Below are 13573 nucleotides of genomic sequence, written 5' to 3'. Positions count from 1 at the left end.
GTGTTGACACCTCGGAGCCTGGAGCCTGCTTCGGGTTCTGTGTCTCCCTCTCTGCCCCTCCCCCGCTCGCACTCTGTCTCTTTCTCTCTCAAAAATAAACATGAAAAAATTTTGGAAAAAAACAACTAGCCTGGAGAAATAGGAAGAAAGTCACCCTAAGTAAAGAAACCGGGAGAAGGCTGGGGTAACCAAACACTGGCTTGGCGGCCTCCCTCTACGGGTTGTTCACTGTGAGTTGATCAGCAGAAACGCTCAAAAGTTGGGCTCTGTGCTCGTGGCTGTGAAAGTCAAGGTGGCCGGCCAAGAAGTTTGCTTTGCCAAATGGAAAAGGACTAAAGTGGCATTAAAAGATATTTTGTGTCCTACCTAGAATTTAATCTTGGCGATCTTACAATCTCAATTATTTATAATTGTTCCTGTAATGTTCCATTTGCTTTGAAATGGATGTAAAGACCAGACCCGGCATGCCTAATTTCATCCCGAGCAGCTGCAGCACCAGCTCTCTGCTGTGGGCCTGCCTCGCAGCGTCCTGACCCACCGAGGAGGGGGCCGGAGGGCGCCACTGGCTCATTTCTGGTGCTGCAGGTGCTGTTTAAGACCAATGCTCTCTTCTTGGTGAAGACACAAAGAGATTTCTGAGATAATCTATTCAAAGATGGAAGGGGGCCTTTTTCCTCTGTATTTTAACAACTATCCCTAATCCAGTTATACAGTGTGTTTAATTCAGAGCTCGTTACTTGTGAGAAGCACAGATAAGGCGGCTGTGATAAACCCACAGAGGAGGGGGAGGGGGATTTTACCACCTTTCTTGCAGGTGGAATACTGCTGATGAGCACACAGGCGGTCTCACAGGGCGATGGACAGGACGCCAGGTGCTCACCGCATCTCTAAGACTGCCCGCTCTGCTCTGCCATCAGGACGCTCACACGTCCTGACATTAAACAACCGTGAGAGCTCTAGGCCCAGTTCTCTTGCTTCACTGAGGAAGAAAGTGAGGCCCAGAGCAAAGAGCTGACAGACTTGCATGCGGTCCTCCATTTACTAAGGGATGGATTCTGAATTCAGAGCCAAGCTTCATGACTCCCAAACCAGTGCTCCTTTCATTGTATCGCTCTTTTATGTGAGAAGGAAGACATTAAGTTCACACACACACACACACAAACATACACACCTCATGGTATAGTAGCTAAGCTGCTCTGGCTGGTAACTACCAATCGAGGACCAGCTGAGTTCTGGATAGAGGAGTACGTGTGCACGTGTGCTTGTGTGTTTGTGTTTTGTGGGAGCGCGCAAGGGACGCAGTGCAGAAAGCACTCTAGGATCCCAGAGACGGGAGCAGTGAAAACACTGAGAGCTTAGGCTACAGGATGAACAATGTTACAGTTCGTGGATTTTACTTTTCTTCACAAAGGCTCAGTTCCTTGAAATCAATGGGATGTGCAGTTTCTTTATTTGAATTGTGCTCCAGGACACAGAACTTGGGTCCTGGCGCCTGCAATCCGGGTTTCTACGCTGACCTTGGTTGAACTAAGTACTTAACCTCCCCAAGTCTGTCCCCTCACCGCCAATTTGGGAGAACAACGCCTGCCTTATCTTTGTCACAGGTTTTCCTGAGGGTCAGATATATTTGAAAGTGCTTTATAAGCTATACAGTACATAATAAAGGTAAGGCATTACTCCTTCCAAAATCACTATATGGGAAAGACCACGTGGAATTGATCCTTAGGCAGGCTGGCTCTTAGTAAAAATGCCGACTTGGCCAGTGCTCTTTGGCCTGCCATCACCTACCCCTGCCCGTCCCTGATGCCCCAGGTCCTCCAGCTCCTCAGCGGGCACAGCTGCCGGGCAGGTGATGGAGGAAGCAGTTTTGGACCCCATCCAAATGACAGCCTGAGGTCAGGCTGCCTGCCCTTCTAGATAACTCTAGATCCTCCACCGTGGTACCCTTCTCTGCTCCACACACTGGGTAGGTAGCGGGGAACCAGAGCAGGACAGAGGAAACCGTGATCCCTGAGAAGCAAGGGAGAGTAGGAACAGAAGGTGCATGAGGATATGCCTTGACCTATATAAGGAAAGACAGGAGCACGAATGAGGTGGCATGTTGTGTTCACATCACCCGATTCGGATGCGTGGCGTGCAGGCGACGCTTACCACAGGCACGAGACTCTCTCTGTGACACCCCTGAGAAAATGCAACCAAATGGGTTTTGGCTTGGAATTCTCTCTGACAGCTTCGAGTCCATTAAAAGTACATTAAATGTCAGTGAGAATTTGCCACGGCATGTTGTTTTGCCAAGAGAAAAATTTGTTAAATCAGGACATACATTTAAAAATTCTCCACAAAATCATTTCAAGTAACTTACTTTCCATTTACTGCTATTTAAAATGGTGTAGACTTTGGGGAGAAATCACTTATGCAAACACACACAGACATACACTTACTGTTCTTTTTCTTCTTTTCTTTTTAGTTTTTTATCTTGATGAGAATGTTTTATGTGGAAAAGTCAATGTAACTCACAGAACTATGGTCACAATATCAAAAGGAAACTACTGTCTTGGAGTGGCTACTTTTTATTTTGATATATATTTTTTTGACCAAATGGTGCTGAGATCAGGATATGACCCTAATTTTACTTTCAATTAAAAAAATTTTTTTTAATATTTTTATTTTTGAGAGAGCAAGAATGAGCAGGGGAGGGGCTGAGAGAGAGGGAGACAGAGGATTTGAAGCAGGCTCTGTGCTAACAGCACGGAGCCCTATGTGGGGCTTGAACCCATGAATCGCGAGATCATGACACAACCTGAAGTTGGATGCTTAATCAGCTAAGCCACCCAGATGCCCTGGATATGACCCTGATTTTACTTTATTTATTTAGTTTTTAAAGTATTTATTCATTTTTGAGAGAGAGAAAGAGAGAGAGCGAGCAAGTGAGCACGAGGGGGGGGAGGGGCAGAGAGGGAGACAGAATCTGAAGCAGGCCCCAGGCTCTGAGCTGTCAGCACAGACAGTGTGGCTCGAACTAATGAACTGCGAGATCATAACCTGAGCCGAAGTCGGACACTTAACCAACTGAGCCACCCAGGCTCAGCACCCCAATCCTGATTTTACTTTAAAGAGAAAAGTGAAAAGGGGAAGACATTTGGAATTTACTGAGATTCATGACACCAGGCTTGGCATCATGTTTTATTTTATTTTGTTTCATTATTAGAACAATTCTGTCAGGGGGTATTTCTAGATGTATTTAACAGACAAGGCTCAGAAACATCAGATGGTTCTGGAAAGACCACAAAGCTAACAAGGAACAGAAATGGAGTCTAAATAAGAAGATGCCTTGCCTACAAGTCAACGGTGAAACAGAAACAAACAGAAAGAAACCATTTGGATTTTTAAAGAGTTTGTTCTTGGCTGGGGGTGGAGTGGGGGGAGTGAGCATGAGGGCAGATGAATCAATGTTAGCCATGTGTTGATAACTGCTGAAGCCAAGTGAAGGGTTTCATTATGCAGTTCTCCCTACCTTTGTATGTTTGAAAATTTCCAAAAGCTAAGGTCAAATGAAACCAAAGACTTAAAAGACCTTGACAACATAGAGAATATTACATACAAATAATCTTCTGTTGTTTATAGAACAGGCATGGAGTTTTACAAAAACGAGAAAGAACGAATCTTCAGCTCCTAGAGACGTTTATCAAAATATACCTAGCTGGGCAGTCATCATACAGGACACGCGGCTTGACCTCGCTTCTCGGAAAAGCGATCATTCCACTGTGGGACCATGGGCTGCTTCTGAGGTACTAGTCGCTACTTGTATTATTTCTGCTAACTAGATTGAAGATTTATATCGCTGGATATCAGAAATGCTACTCAGGTTATTTTGTACCCAATTTATAAGCTTTTCTAACCTTATGAAGAACTATAAGAAGACCGTGAATCTTACAGGCTGGAGAGAGGATATTTTACTACAGGAAAAGTACTGCATTGCTTAACTTGAAAGGTTACCTTTCATTAAAACAGGGATAAACGCTTTTCTAGGAAGAAGAATAAATATGTAAAATCACCTCCATTGCTGTGGGCCATGGTCAGGGCTTCCAAAGAAGTTTCCGGAGTTACTTCTAGCTGGCAGATCATTACTTTGGCTCTGCTGATGGCCTTGGCTGCTTCCCTCAGGTCTTCAGTATTCAAAAGTAAATTCGCTCCGGCCACTATTATGATGATATTCTGGCCTATAAAGAATTTCTACATATTTATATTAAAATCCAAGCAAAGCCAAGCAATGATATTCTGCAATGTTACAATCCCTTACAAAGTCACTATGTTAGATGTGTTGTAAGTATTAATTTTAACATTTCTAGGCAATTTAGGTGAAGTTCTGTATTCCTACTGTATCTTTTTTTACACTATTCCTGCTCTGTAAGATCAATATTATTCTGATAATTTTGAAAAATCTAAAAAATATTTCCCCATTAATATTCTCATATACAAAGAATACTAGCTGGGAAGTGATATATAACATACTTAAAAATGGCTGGTACGATGTATGTGGTAAAGATTCTGAATCCTAGATGACAGATGTGGTAATGATGTGTATAAACAGGAATAAACTTGCCTAACACTAAAAACTAAGGCTCAGTAGTATGCAGTCAGTTCATGTACATAACCTAGGGTATCTCCGAAAAGTGATTCTGAAGGTCAAAACATAGTTTATAATAGCTAACAGATGGAAAGCTGTACCAGCTAAGGCAGAGAGAGGATATTTGGCCTATCCAGCACCAGATCAAACAGAAGCAGGGGTAAAGGATCTTGAATACTCATCACTTGGACCCACAGTCTATAATCCCACCTAAATGGGGAAGGACTAGGGGTGCATTTATGTTAGTGAACTCTCCAGAGCTGTGCTTTCCATGAGTGTAAGCCACAGGTGGTTGTTGAACACTTGAAATGTGTCTTGTCTAAACTGACATGTGCTTCAATTGTACAATGAATAGCAGATTTTAAAGACTGAGTACAAAGACGAGAAGGTCAAATCTCTTATTACTTTTTAAGAACATTTTGATTCCATGTTGAAAAGATAATATTTGAGAGATATTGGGTTAAGCGAGTATATTAAGATTAATCTTACCTGTTTCTTTTTACTTTTTATTTTGTAAAAAAAAATTTTTTTTAATGTTTATTTTTGAGAGAGAGAGAGACAGAGTGCGAGTGGGGGAGGGGCAGAGAGAAAGAGACACAGAATCCGAAGCACGCTCCAGGCTCCGAGCTGTCAGCGCAGAGCCCAACACGGGGCTTGAACCCACGAACCGTGAGATCATGACCCGAGCCGAAGTCGGACACTTAACTGACTGAGCCACCCAGGTGCCCCCTACTTTTAATTTTTTTTAAAGCTTATTTATTTACTTTTTGAGAGAGACAGAGACAGCGTGAGTGGGGGAGGGGCAGAGAGAGAGCACGGGAGAGAATCCCAGGCAGGCTCTGCGCTGTCAGCACGGAGCCTGATGCAGGGCTTGAACTCACGAAACCCTGAGACCATGATCTGAGCCAAAACCGAGAGTTGGATGCTTAACCGACTGAGCCACCCAGGCACCCCTCTTTTTATTTCTTAAAATGTGCCTCATGGAAAACTTAAAATTATGCATGTGGCTTGCATTATATTTCTTTTGGACGTCACGGACCTAGAGAGATGAGTTGTAGCAGCCATTTCTTTGCATTCCAGGCTGCTCGTGCTGATCCTGTATAGACATGACCTAAAATTACCTCTGAACACAGAACACATGCTAGCCTATCATCTTACCGCAGATGTGTCTGTTGGCCGCAAGGAGGACTTAAAAAAGTGGGGATGGTTCACCATAAACCCAATCTTGGGACTGGAAAAATTCAACGTACCCACACACACTGAGAGGCAACATATCTCCTTCCTTTACTCCTTCGGTGACCTCATTCTCTCTGCTAGTGTCAACTGCTGCTTCTGGGTTGCTGACTCCCAAATCTATGTTTCTGGCCCGGCCTTGGCTGATGAGCAGCAGGACTTAGACTACAGCTGTCTGACAGACACTGCCATTTGGCTGGATCGTTCCGGCCTCAAACTCAACTTGTCAAGACTGCACTCCTGACTTCACCTTGCTATTCATTCCTTCACTTATGAGAGCCGACTGTCCCCTCTCTGGGTATTTGTGTTAGCTCCTCTAAGACAATCTGTATCCTCAAGGGTATAACCATATCCTACACACAAATCAGACAAGTTCTATCATAACAGGCACTCAATACGTCATATAAAACTGTATCTTTGTATGGAAAAGGCAGGAACTTGTTCCATGAATAGGCTAGAAATGGAACTCAAAGATATCCCTAGAACACAAAAAAGAGGTTTAAGACAGGCGGCAATAATTACTTAAGACGTAGCTTAAAGTAATGAACACGGGCTATTGTTAGAATGACAAATTTTATCTTCTTTAAGTGGGATACATTATCTTCTTTAAGTGGGATACATTTTTTCATTGTTATTGCAACTTGGGGATCACTGGAGTAGAGCTGAATATTCTGTATCTTCTGTGAGAAATGATTGTGTGAAACTATCCTACATCAAAGACCTAATTATGACAGGGGCTGGGCATGGGCCTGGGTGGCTCAGTCGGTTGAGTGGCTCTTGATCTCGGCTCAGGTCATGGTCTCACGGTTCATGAGATTGAGCCCCACAATGGGCTCTGGGCTAGCAGCAGGGAGCCTGCTTGGGATTCTCTCTCTCCCTCTCTCTACCCATCCCCGCTCCCAACCTTTCTTTCTCTCAAAGTAAATAAACTTTAAACAAAAAAAAGATGTTACTTTGACAAATCCTAATTTCACACAGTGCACACTGCCCACAATGCACTAGGTTCTGTCCTAGGTGCCCCTTGGAATGCTGGGTCATTCTGAATTCAAGAATCTTATGCAGGTTTTTTTATACTTAAAATAGTGGGAAGAAATTATGAAAACTTTACTTGAGGGTAAAGGGAAGTTACTGTTTTTAAAGACAAATGTTTCAACTGTCGCCAAGGCCCTGTGACAGACAGACATGGTTGTATATATAGACTTTTAAGATTTGATTGCCGTTTAAAGAGCAGACAAAATTGAATGCTAATGATAAGTTGGAAGTAATTAGTTGCTGCCATTTGCTCAGTAAATATTCTATAAATATGATTCATCAACTTCCTTGTGCACCTATCTATTTACATTTATTTACCTAGTATAACTGAAATGATGGATGAATACTTAACTGCTTTTAGAGACAAATATCAATTCTGAGTTCACGTGAAGGGTAATGGGACATTATAGGATATAAATATTATTTTGAGGCAACTATAACACTTCATATGTATTGGATGGACAATTTTATATTTAAATGATCAACCTGGGAAGTATAAATAAAGGGAAGCATTCATTTTTTAAACTAGAAAGACCACACTTTAGGCCTTAGACTGGTGGGCATAGTAAGAAATCCATAGGATTAGAGTAAAAACTGATGCTTCTGTTCTAGTTCTGGACATGAACTGCTTCCTGAAATGACACTCTAATATGCGAAACACGTACCTTCATTATTGACAATTATAGAAGCAGTTCCTGTAGCAGCATCTTGAGTCTGATATGTAAATTCTAAAAGAAAAAAGAAATTACAATCATGTATATACAGCCTGGCACGGACAATCTATTTTAGCGATTTCAATGCACTACTAATCGCTGGAAAAGCTTTTTAACCTTTAGCCATCTGGGATGATAAAAGAAATAACTAATTACCGCTAATTTATACCCATCACCTATACAACAAGGAAGACAGAAGTCTTTACTTTGTTGCACCTTCGTTCTGCATTAGTAACAACCCAGCAGACCCCCCCACTGCCAAATCACCCAAATTACTCATAGCATATCCACATGCATTTTTCTAGACCACCATTTCTTTTTTTCTTCAGTGAAAGAAATGATAGGCTTCAGATGAGAGATTAAAGTCAAACCTATGCAATGCACTTGTTTGTGTTTCTTCATAAACTTTGTGTCTCATGAAGCATTATGGTCTGGAGCGTAAATGGAAATGTTGATCAGGCAGCCTCTGGCAGCGGCAAAAAAGCCTTGAAATGGAGCCAAAGACCTGCATTCTACTCCTGGCTCTAGCTCCAACTAGCTGTGTGCTCTTGGACAAATTGAGAACTGATCTGGCCTTCGTTTCTCTTTTGTGCAACAATGGTATCGGCTTCAGTGGTTTCTAAGATCATTTCCAGCCATGACATTCAATGACTTTTCTTAAAATATCTTTTGTGAATGTAGCACCTGTTTTCTCTTGTCACCTGCTTTAGAAACATTTCCATGAGATGAAGGTTTGTAATCTCCTATCATTTTATTCCCATCTGGAGGAATGTACATGAAAGAATTAACCAAACGACATTTAAGCAAGATGAGACAGAGCTGTGCATAAAAATTCTCTGGCCACCAGAGGAGGATCTAATAATTCTATTCTATATTCAACTTTTCTTGTAACCAGATCCCAGAGGAAAGTCATAAAAACTAACTTTAAAAAAGATGAAATTTTACCTGTAGAAATATCATTCTGTTTTAAGTTTTCTATATAATCATTGCCAAAAGAATCTTTGCCAACCTGTACCAAAGAAATGATGAATGTTAGATCTTTTACATTTAGTAAAATGCTACAATGTAGTTTTTAGAATACTTAGCATTTTAAAAGGGCATATCTGCACAGTACTTTATAAACATTAGCTAATTAATCTTCTTAATGTAAGATGCTAGACTTGATTTCAGCCCAAATAATTGTTATATATTAATGTTCCACTTGCATCCAACCTAAAACGTGAAGCATTAAATGACTGTCCCAAGTTCAATCACGTTGCTCTCATTTTGATCTGTTCCTGTGGAAATCACCACTGTGCTGTCCACCATCAACGGCCCTCAATATTTATGAAGAATCTCAGTTGTTTGTACTTCACTATAAATGAGGGCATCTTTGTCATGACTTGCCTGGTATTTTAGAGTCTTCTTTGACATGGGATGGGGGCAGAGAAGGGGGAATTTAAAAAGCTGTCGCTAACTTGGGTAACTTGGTGTAGTAAAAGTCTGTCGTTCTTGAGTCCCAGCATGCATTCTGCTAGTGATCTTTCAGTTTTTCCTTGGACACTCACTCCTCTTCCATTCATAGGCAACATAATTAGGGTGGCAGATTTGTTACAACCATCGATCCTAGGTTGACACATCATTATCACCCAAACTCCGTAGTTTACATTAGGGTTCGCTCTGGTGTTGTACATTCTATGGGTTCTGACAAATGTATAGACACTTATCCACCATTACAATCTTATCCAGATGGATTCACTGCCCTGAAAGCCTTTCGTGCTCTGCCTGTTCATCCCTCTCTCCCTCCAAGTCCTTGGCAACCACTGATCTTTCTACTGTCTCCATAGTTTTGTCTGTTCCAGAATGCCGTATCATTGGAATCATATAATATGTAACCTTTTAAGACGGGCTTCTTTCACTTAGTAAATATATCTGAGTTTCCTGCATGTCTTTTTTATGGCTTGATCACTCATTTCTTTTTAGTGCTGAAAAATATTCCATGGTATGGACGTTCTGCACTTTATCCATTCACCCACCGAAGGACATCTTGGGTTGCTTCCAAATTTGGGTAATTATAAATTTAGGCTCCTGTGAATATTCATGTGCAGGTTTTTGTGTGGATGCCCTCCTATTTTTATGATTTTAATTCCAGTATAGTTGACATACAGTGTTATAGTTGTTTTCTCCTATTGTATTTTAAATTTTAATCAGCTGTCACCATTTAAGTATTAGGAGGCTTCACAAAAACAAGTTTCCAGGAGGTCCTGAAAATTCAGATGTTCTGGTAACGCTGGGCCCACATTCCTGCAAGGGAACCCAGCTGGATCTGCCCCAAAGGTGAGTGAGTCCATGCTGTCTAGTTGACCACAGCCCCTACAAGGCCTATTGCAATTTATGTTACCTTCTCGGCACCCGTAGGCTTTTAGGCTTCACTCCTGAACTACTTTTCTGTCCTGCAGGTGAGCACCGCGTCATTGGATCATGTATCTGTCTGGGTCTCGGCCACTCCTGGTGAGTTCTGCCTTTCCACAGAAAATTGTTCCCCTCTGGATATATCGATAGAAAGAAACCTAGGAGCTTACTTGGGTCAAGTTCCTCAATGAGTGAAGATACAATTTCCTGGTAAGATTTTGGATGGTCTAGATCAGGGGTTGGAAAATTTTTTTTTCCATAAAAGGCCGGATGGGTAATAGTTTGGACACTGTTGGTCAGATGGTCTCTTTTGCAGCGGTTCAGCTCTGCTGTTGTAGTGTGAAAGCAGCCGAAGAAAATCTGTAAACAAATGGATGTAGCTGTGTTCCAGTAAAACTTTATAAAAACACATGGTAGGCAAGATTTGCTCCATGGGCGGTAGTTTGCTGACCCAATTTAAATGCCTCCTCCGAGAGCTTCTTTCTCAAAGAACACTTTTCCCTGTGCTGCTTTTCTGGTAGAAATGCTGAGTAGGCAATAATCTCAAATAATATATAATAATTTCTTATGAGCAGAATTCCTGTCTCTACAAAGAAGAGTGTCCACTATAAAGCACTGCTGTGGGGGAGAGTGCCCGGTCATTTGTCAAAGGTTTTCTTGGTGGGAGGCTGGCCATTTATCTACCAAAGCATCCCATTTCTTAGGTCAAAGATTCATACCAGAAACAAACCGTTTTCTCATCTGTTTTTAAACATTATTTAACTCTCTCCCATGGGCAATCAAGATGTGATATAGTTGGGAGGGACGCCTGGGTGGCTCAGTCGGTTAAGCATCTACTCATCATGACTCTGATTTCAGCTCAGGTCATGATCTCACAGTTCATGGGATCGAGCCCTGCGTCAGGCCCTGTGTTGACCGTGCGGAGCCTGCTTGGGATTCTCTCTCTCCCTCTCTCTCTGCTCCTCCCTGCTCTCTGTCTCTAAAAATAAATAAACATTAAAAAAAAAAAGATGTGATATAGTTGGGGAAAGCATCACTACAAGAATATTGTAGGGATTAAAGGAAGGCCATTCCTCAGCATGTGGGGCCCGGTACAAATTAGAGCAAAGAAACTTCTCCCCTTTCCTATCAGTTTAATACAGGCAAAATCTGTTTAAGGTGAACACCAAAGGCATGTCTGATAAATGGTGGTGATGATATAAACATTTGGAAGTGCAGGGATTAGGGAGAATTGTTGGAGAGGAGGAGGCAACCCCAAAACATTTGGCTTTGCCTTCAAGAAACTGATAATACTGCAGGGAAAAGAAGGCGTACAGAGACACCCGTCACACCAAGTGGAATATCAGGCGCATCCGAGGCATAATGAGGAAGGGACGGCCTGCTCAGACTTGCTGCAGTGGTATTTTAGTGGCTGCAGTAGCTGTCTTCTTCTGCTTGGGGAATCACCTGATGGGCTGCGTCCCTTGCTGACGGTTATGGTTCCAGATTTATTCCAATAGTGACTTCCTGGCAAACCTGTTGGCTGGTGTTCTAAGCTCTACGTGAGAGGTGAAACAAAATACTTTGCTTTTGCCTTCTTTGATATTCCCATGACAAAAATAAAAATCTCGTAACTAAAAAATAATGGAAAAGTAACAGCACTGCTGAGGATTTACAGAAGTCAACCTTAGCCCTGTTAACTTTGCATTTGGGTTGTGGAGATACATTACAAAGTAAAAGGAGTGATAAGAAGCCTGAGAACAGGCAGACGACCTTTGCACTTGTGTCATGGAAGTCAGAAGTGCCCTCACACCGCCTGTGTGGTTTTGGGCAAGCCACATTTTTTTAAAAAATGTTTATTTTTGAGAGAGAGAGAGAGAGAAACAGAGAGAGTGCGAGCTGGGGTGGGGCAGAGAGAGGATGGAGGGGACAGAGGATCCAAAGTGGGCTGTGTGCTGACAGCAGAGAGCCCCATGCAGGACTCGAGCTCACGAATGGTTGAGACCATGACCTGAGGCGAAGTTGGACGCTCAACTGACTTAGCCACCAAAGCGCCCCTGGGAAGGTTGCTTTTAACTGCCTCTTGCCCTCAGTTTCCTTATCTGGAAAGTCACAGCACCTGTGAGGATAAAATAACATGCATGAAGTGTGCTTAAAACCGTAAAGGATTAAATAATGGCTTGGTGCTATCACTGTCATTATCATTGTCGTCGCCATCCTCATCATCACCGTGGCAGTTACTGCTGCTACCAGGGCGGCTTCCCTTGCGGGGAGGGGCAGGGCTCCTGCTTCTTGGATTCAATCTTATAAACTACTTTCCTGTCCATCTGGTTCTCCCTGATGCTTCCAATTCTTCCTGTTGCTCCCTATTTTCAAACAGAAGAGCACTTGATCATGGAAGCAAGCCTGTGGGTGCATTAAATTATTTAAAAAATAAGACTGCATTACTATTATTATAATAAAAACGTAACATCTCCATTAATGGTGTAACTAATGCTGTTTAACGTAACCATGTATCCCGTTGCTTCCACAAGAATAACAGAGCCAACTGGGAGGATGTCTGTGTCTTAGACATACATATTACATCGAAATGTAGACAAAAAGGCAACAGAGATCTGAGTCCTTTCTTTCTGCATTACAGAGTCGCACAGATGCCTTGTGCTGTGTAATACTAAAAGAACGCCATTTTCCCGATTTCCCCATCCTCGAACCTCTTACACAATCATTTATTCTGCTGGATTTCCTTTAAAAAAGGTGGAGCGAAGTGAACACTTCCCCATCCCCTGTGCTTACTTCTGACTCGAATGTAAGCCTCTTCCCCAGTCGCTGGACACTGATAACCAGGAGTCACAGGAACAGAACCCAAGCAGGTGTCCTGCAATGATTACCACTGACAGCTGAGTGACGCTACCTTGAAAATCACAGTGAATGATGCAAAGGGAAGGTCCTTGAAATAAAAAGGACGTGAAATAATGTCATAAAGGAACCTTCATAGGTGTCTCTGGAGTCTTCCCTGTTTTCCCGGTCACATTTTGCTTATCAACCTGGCAAGAGAACTTGAAGTGTAAGTATCTTGGCCGTGAAGCAAAATAGCGCGTGTGGAAGTCAGGAAACTTGGAATCGAATTTGTTTCTGCCATTATCGAGCTAATTAAAATGCTTTATATTTTGCTGCAAATTGTTCCACCTGAGCTAGGTAGGGTGGGACGGGGTGGGTTCTCTCTGGCAGGTAGGAAACAGATAGTTCTCAGCCTTCGCTGTGCATCGGTAGCTCCCGAGGAGTTTACAGACATCCGGGTGCTCGGGTTACACGCCACATCAATTGAACCAGGCCCTGTGCAGGTGAGACCGAGGCAGGCGCACCAGGTGATTGCAATGACTCCAGCCTCGGCCGCTGGGACAGTGCGCGTAAAGCTTTGCGTGGAAGAAATGAAAAGGGAGAGCACAGTCCTGCCTGGCGCTGGGGTGGGAAGTCAGCTAAGTGGGAACACGGAGGAGTGTCGCCTACAGAATCTGCTGGGGGCGAGGGGCCCATCAGGGTCCAACACTGGGATCAAGGTATCGTAAAGCTACAAAGATTGCTGCGCTTGTGTTTGCTG

At 42.7% G+C, this 13573-nt stretch overlaps 1 protein-coding gene and 1 long non-coding RNA gene across 15 annotated transcripts in view; one reads left to right on the top strand and one right to left on the bottom strand.

The window, feature by feature from the left end:
* RBKS (ribokinase) overlaps positions 1-13573 on the bottom strand; it is a 102201-nt gene that overhangs the window by 64012 nt on the left and 24616 nt on the right. For all 6 annotated transcript variants that reach the window (XM_042933371.1, XM_042933366.1, XM_042933368.1 and 3 more), the window contains exons 3-5: positions 8551-8614; positions 7558-7620; positions 4056-4220 (exon numbers count right to left, since the gene is read on the bottom strand). In XM_042933371.1, the coding sequence (XP_042789305.1) occupies positions 4056-4220; positions 7558-7620; positions 8551-8614 (292 nt within the window). The remainder of the gene's footprint in view (positions 1-4055; positions 4221-7557; positions 7621-8550; positions 8615-13573) is intronic.
* Positions 1-13573, top strand: part of LOC122216484 — a 28176-nt gene that overhangs the window by 5780 nt on the left and 8823 nt on the right. For 5 of the 9 annotated variants that reach the window (XR_006200926.1, XR_006200931.1, XR_006200927.1 and 2 more), the window contains 4 exons: positions 3625-3788; positions 9811-9921; positions 10044-10206; positions 11277-11823. This is a non-coding gene — a long non-coding RNA (uncharacterized LOC122216484). Of the gene's footprint in view, positions 1-3624; positions 3789-9810; positions 9922-10043; positions 10207-11276; positions 11824-12616; positions 13125-13573 lie in introns of those variants that run through there. The other 4 variants (XR_006200928.1, XR_006200935.1, XR_006200936.1 and 1 more) reach the window with 4 other exon arrangements.

Source organism: Panthera leo, chromosome A3 (assembly GCF_018350215.1).
Source record: "Panthera leo isolate Ple1 chromosome A3, P.leo_Ple1_pat1.1, whole genome shotgun sequence".
NCBI lineage: Eukaryota > Metazoa > Chordata > Mammalia > Carnivora > Felidae > Panthera > Panthera leo.
Note: the sequence above shows the minus strand (reverse complement) of the source record. Positions and strands in the feature narration are given on the sequence as shown.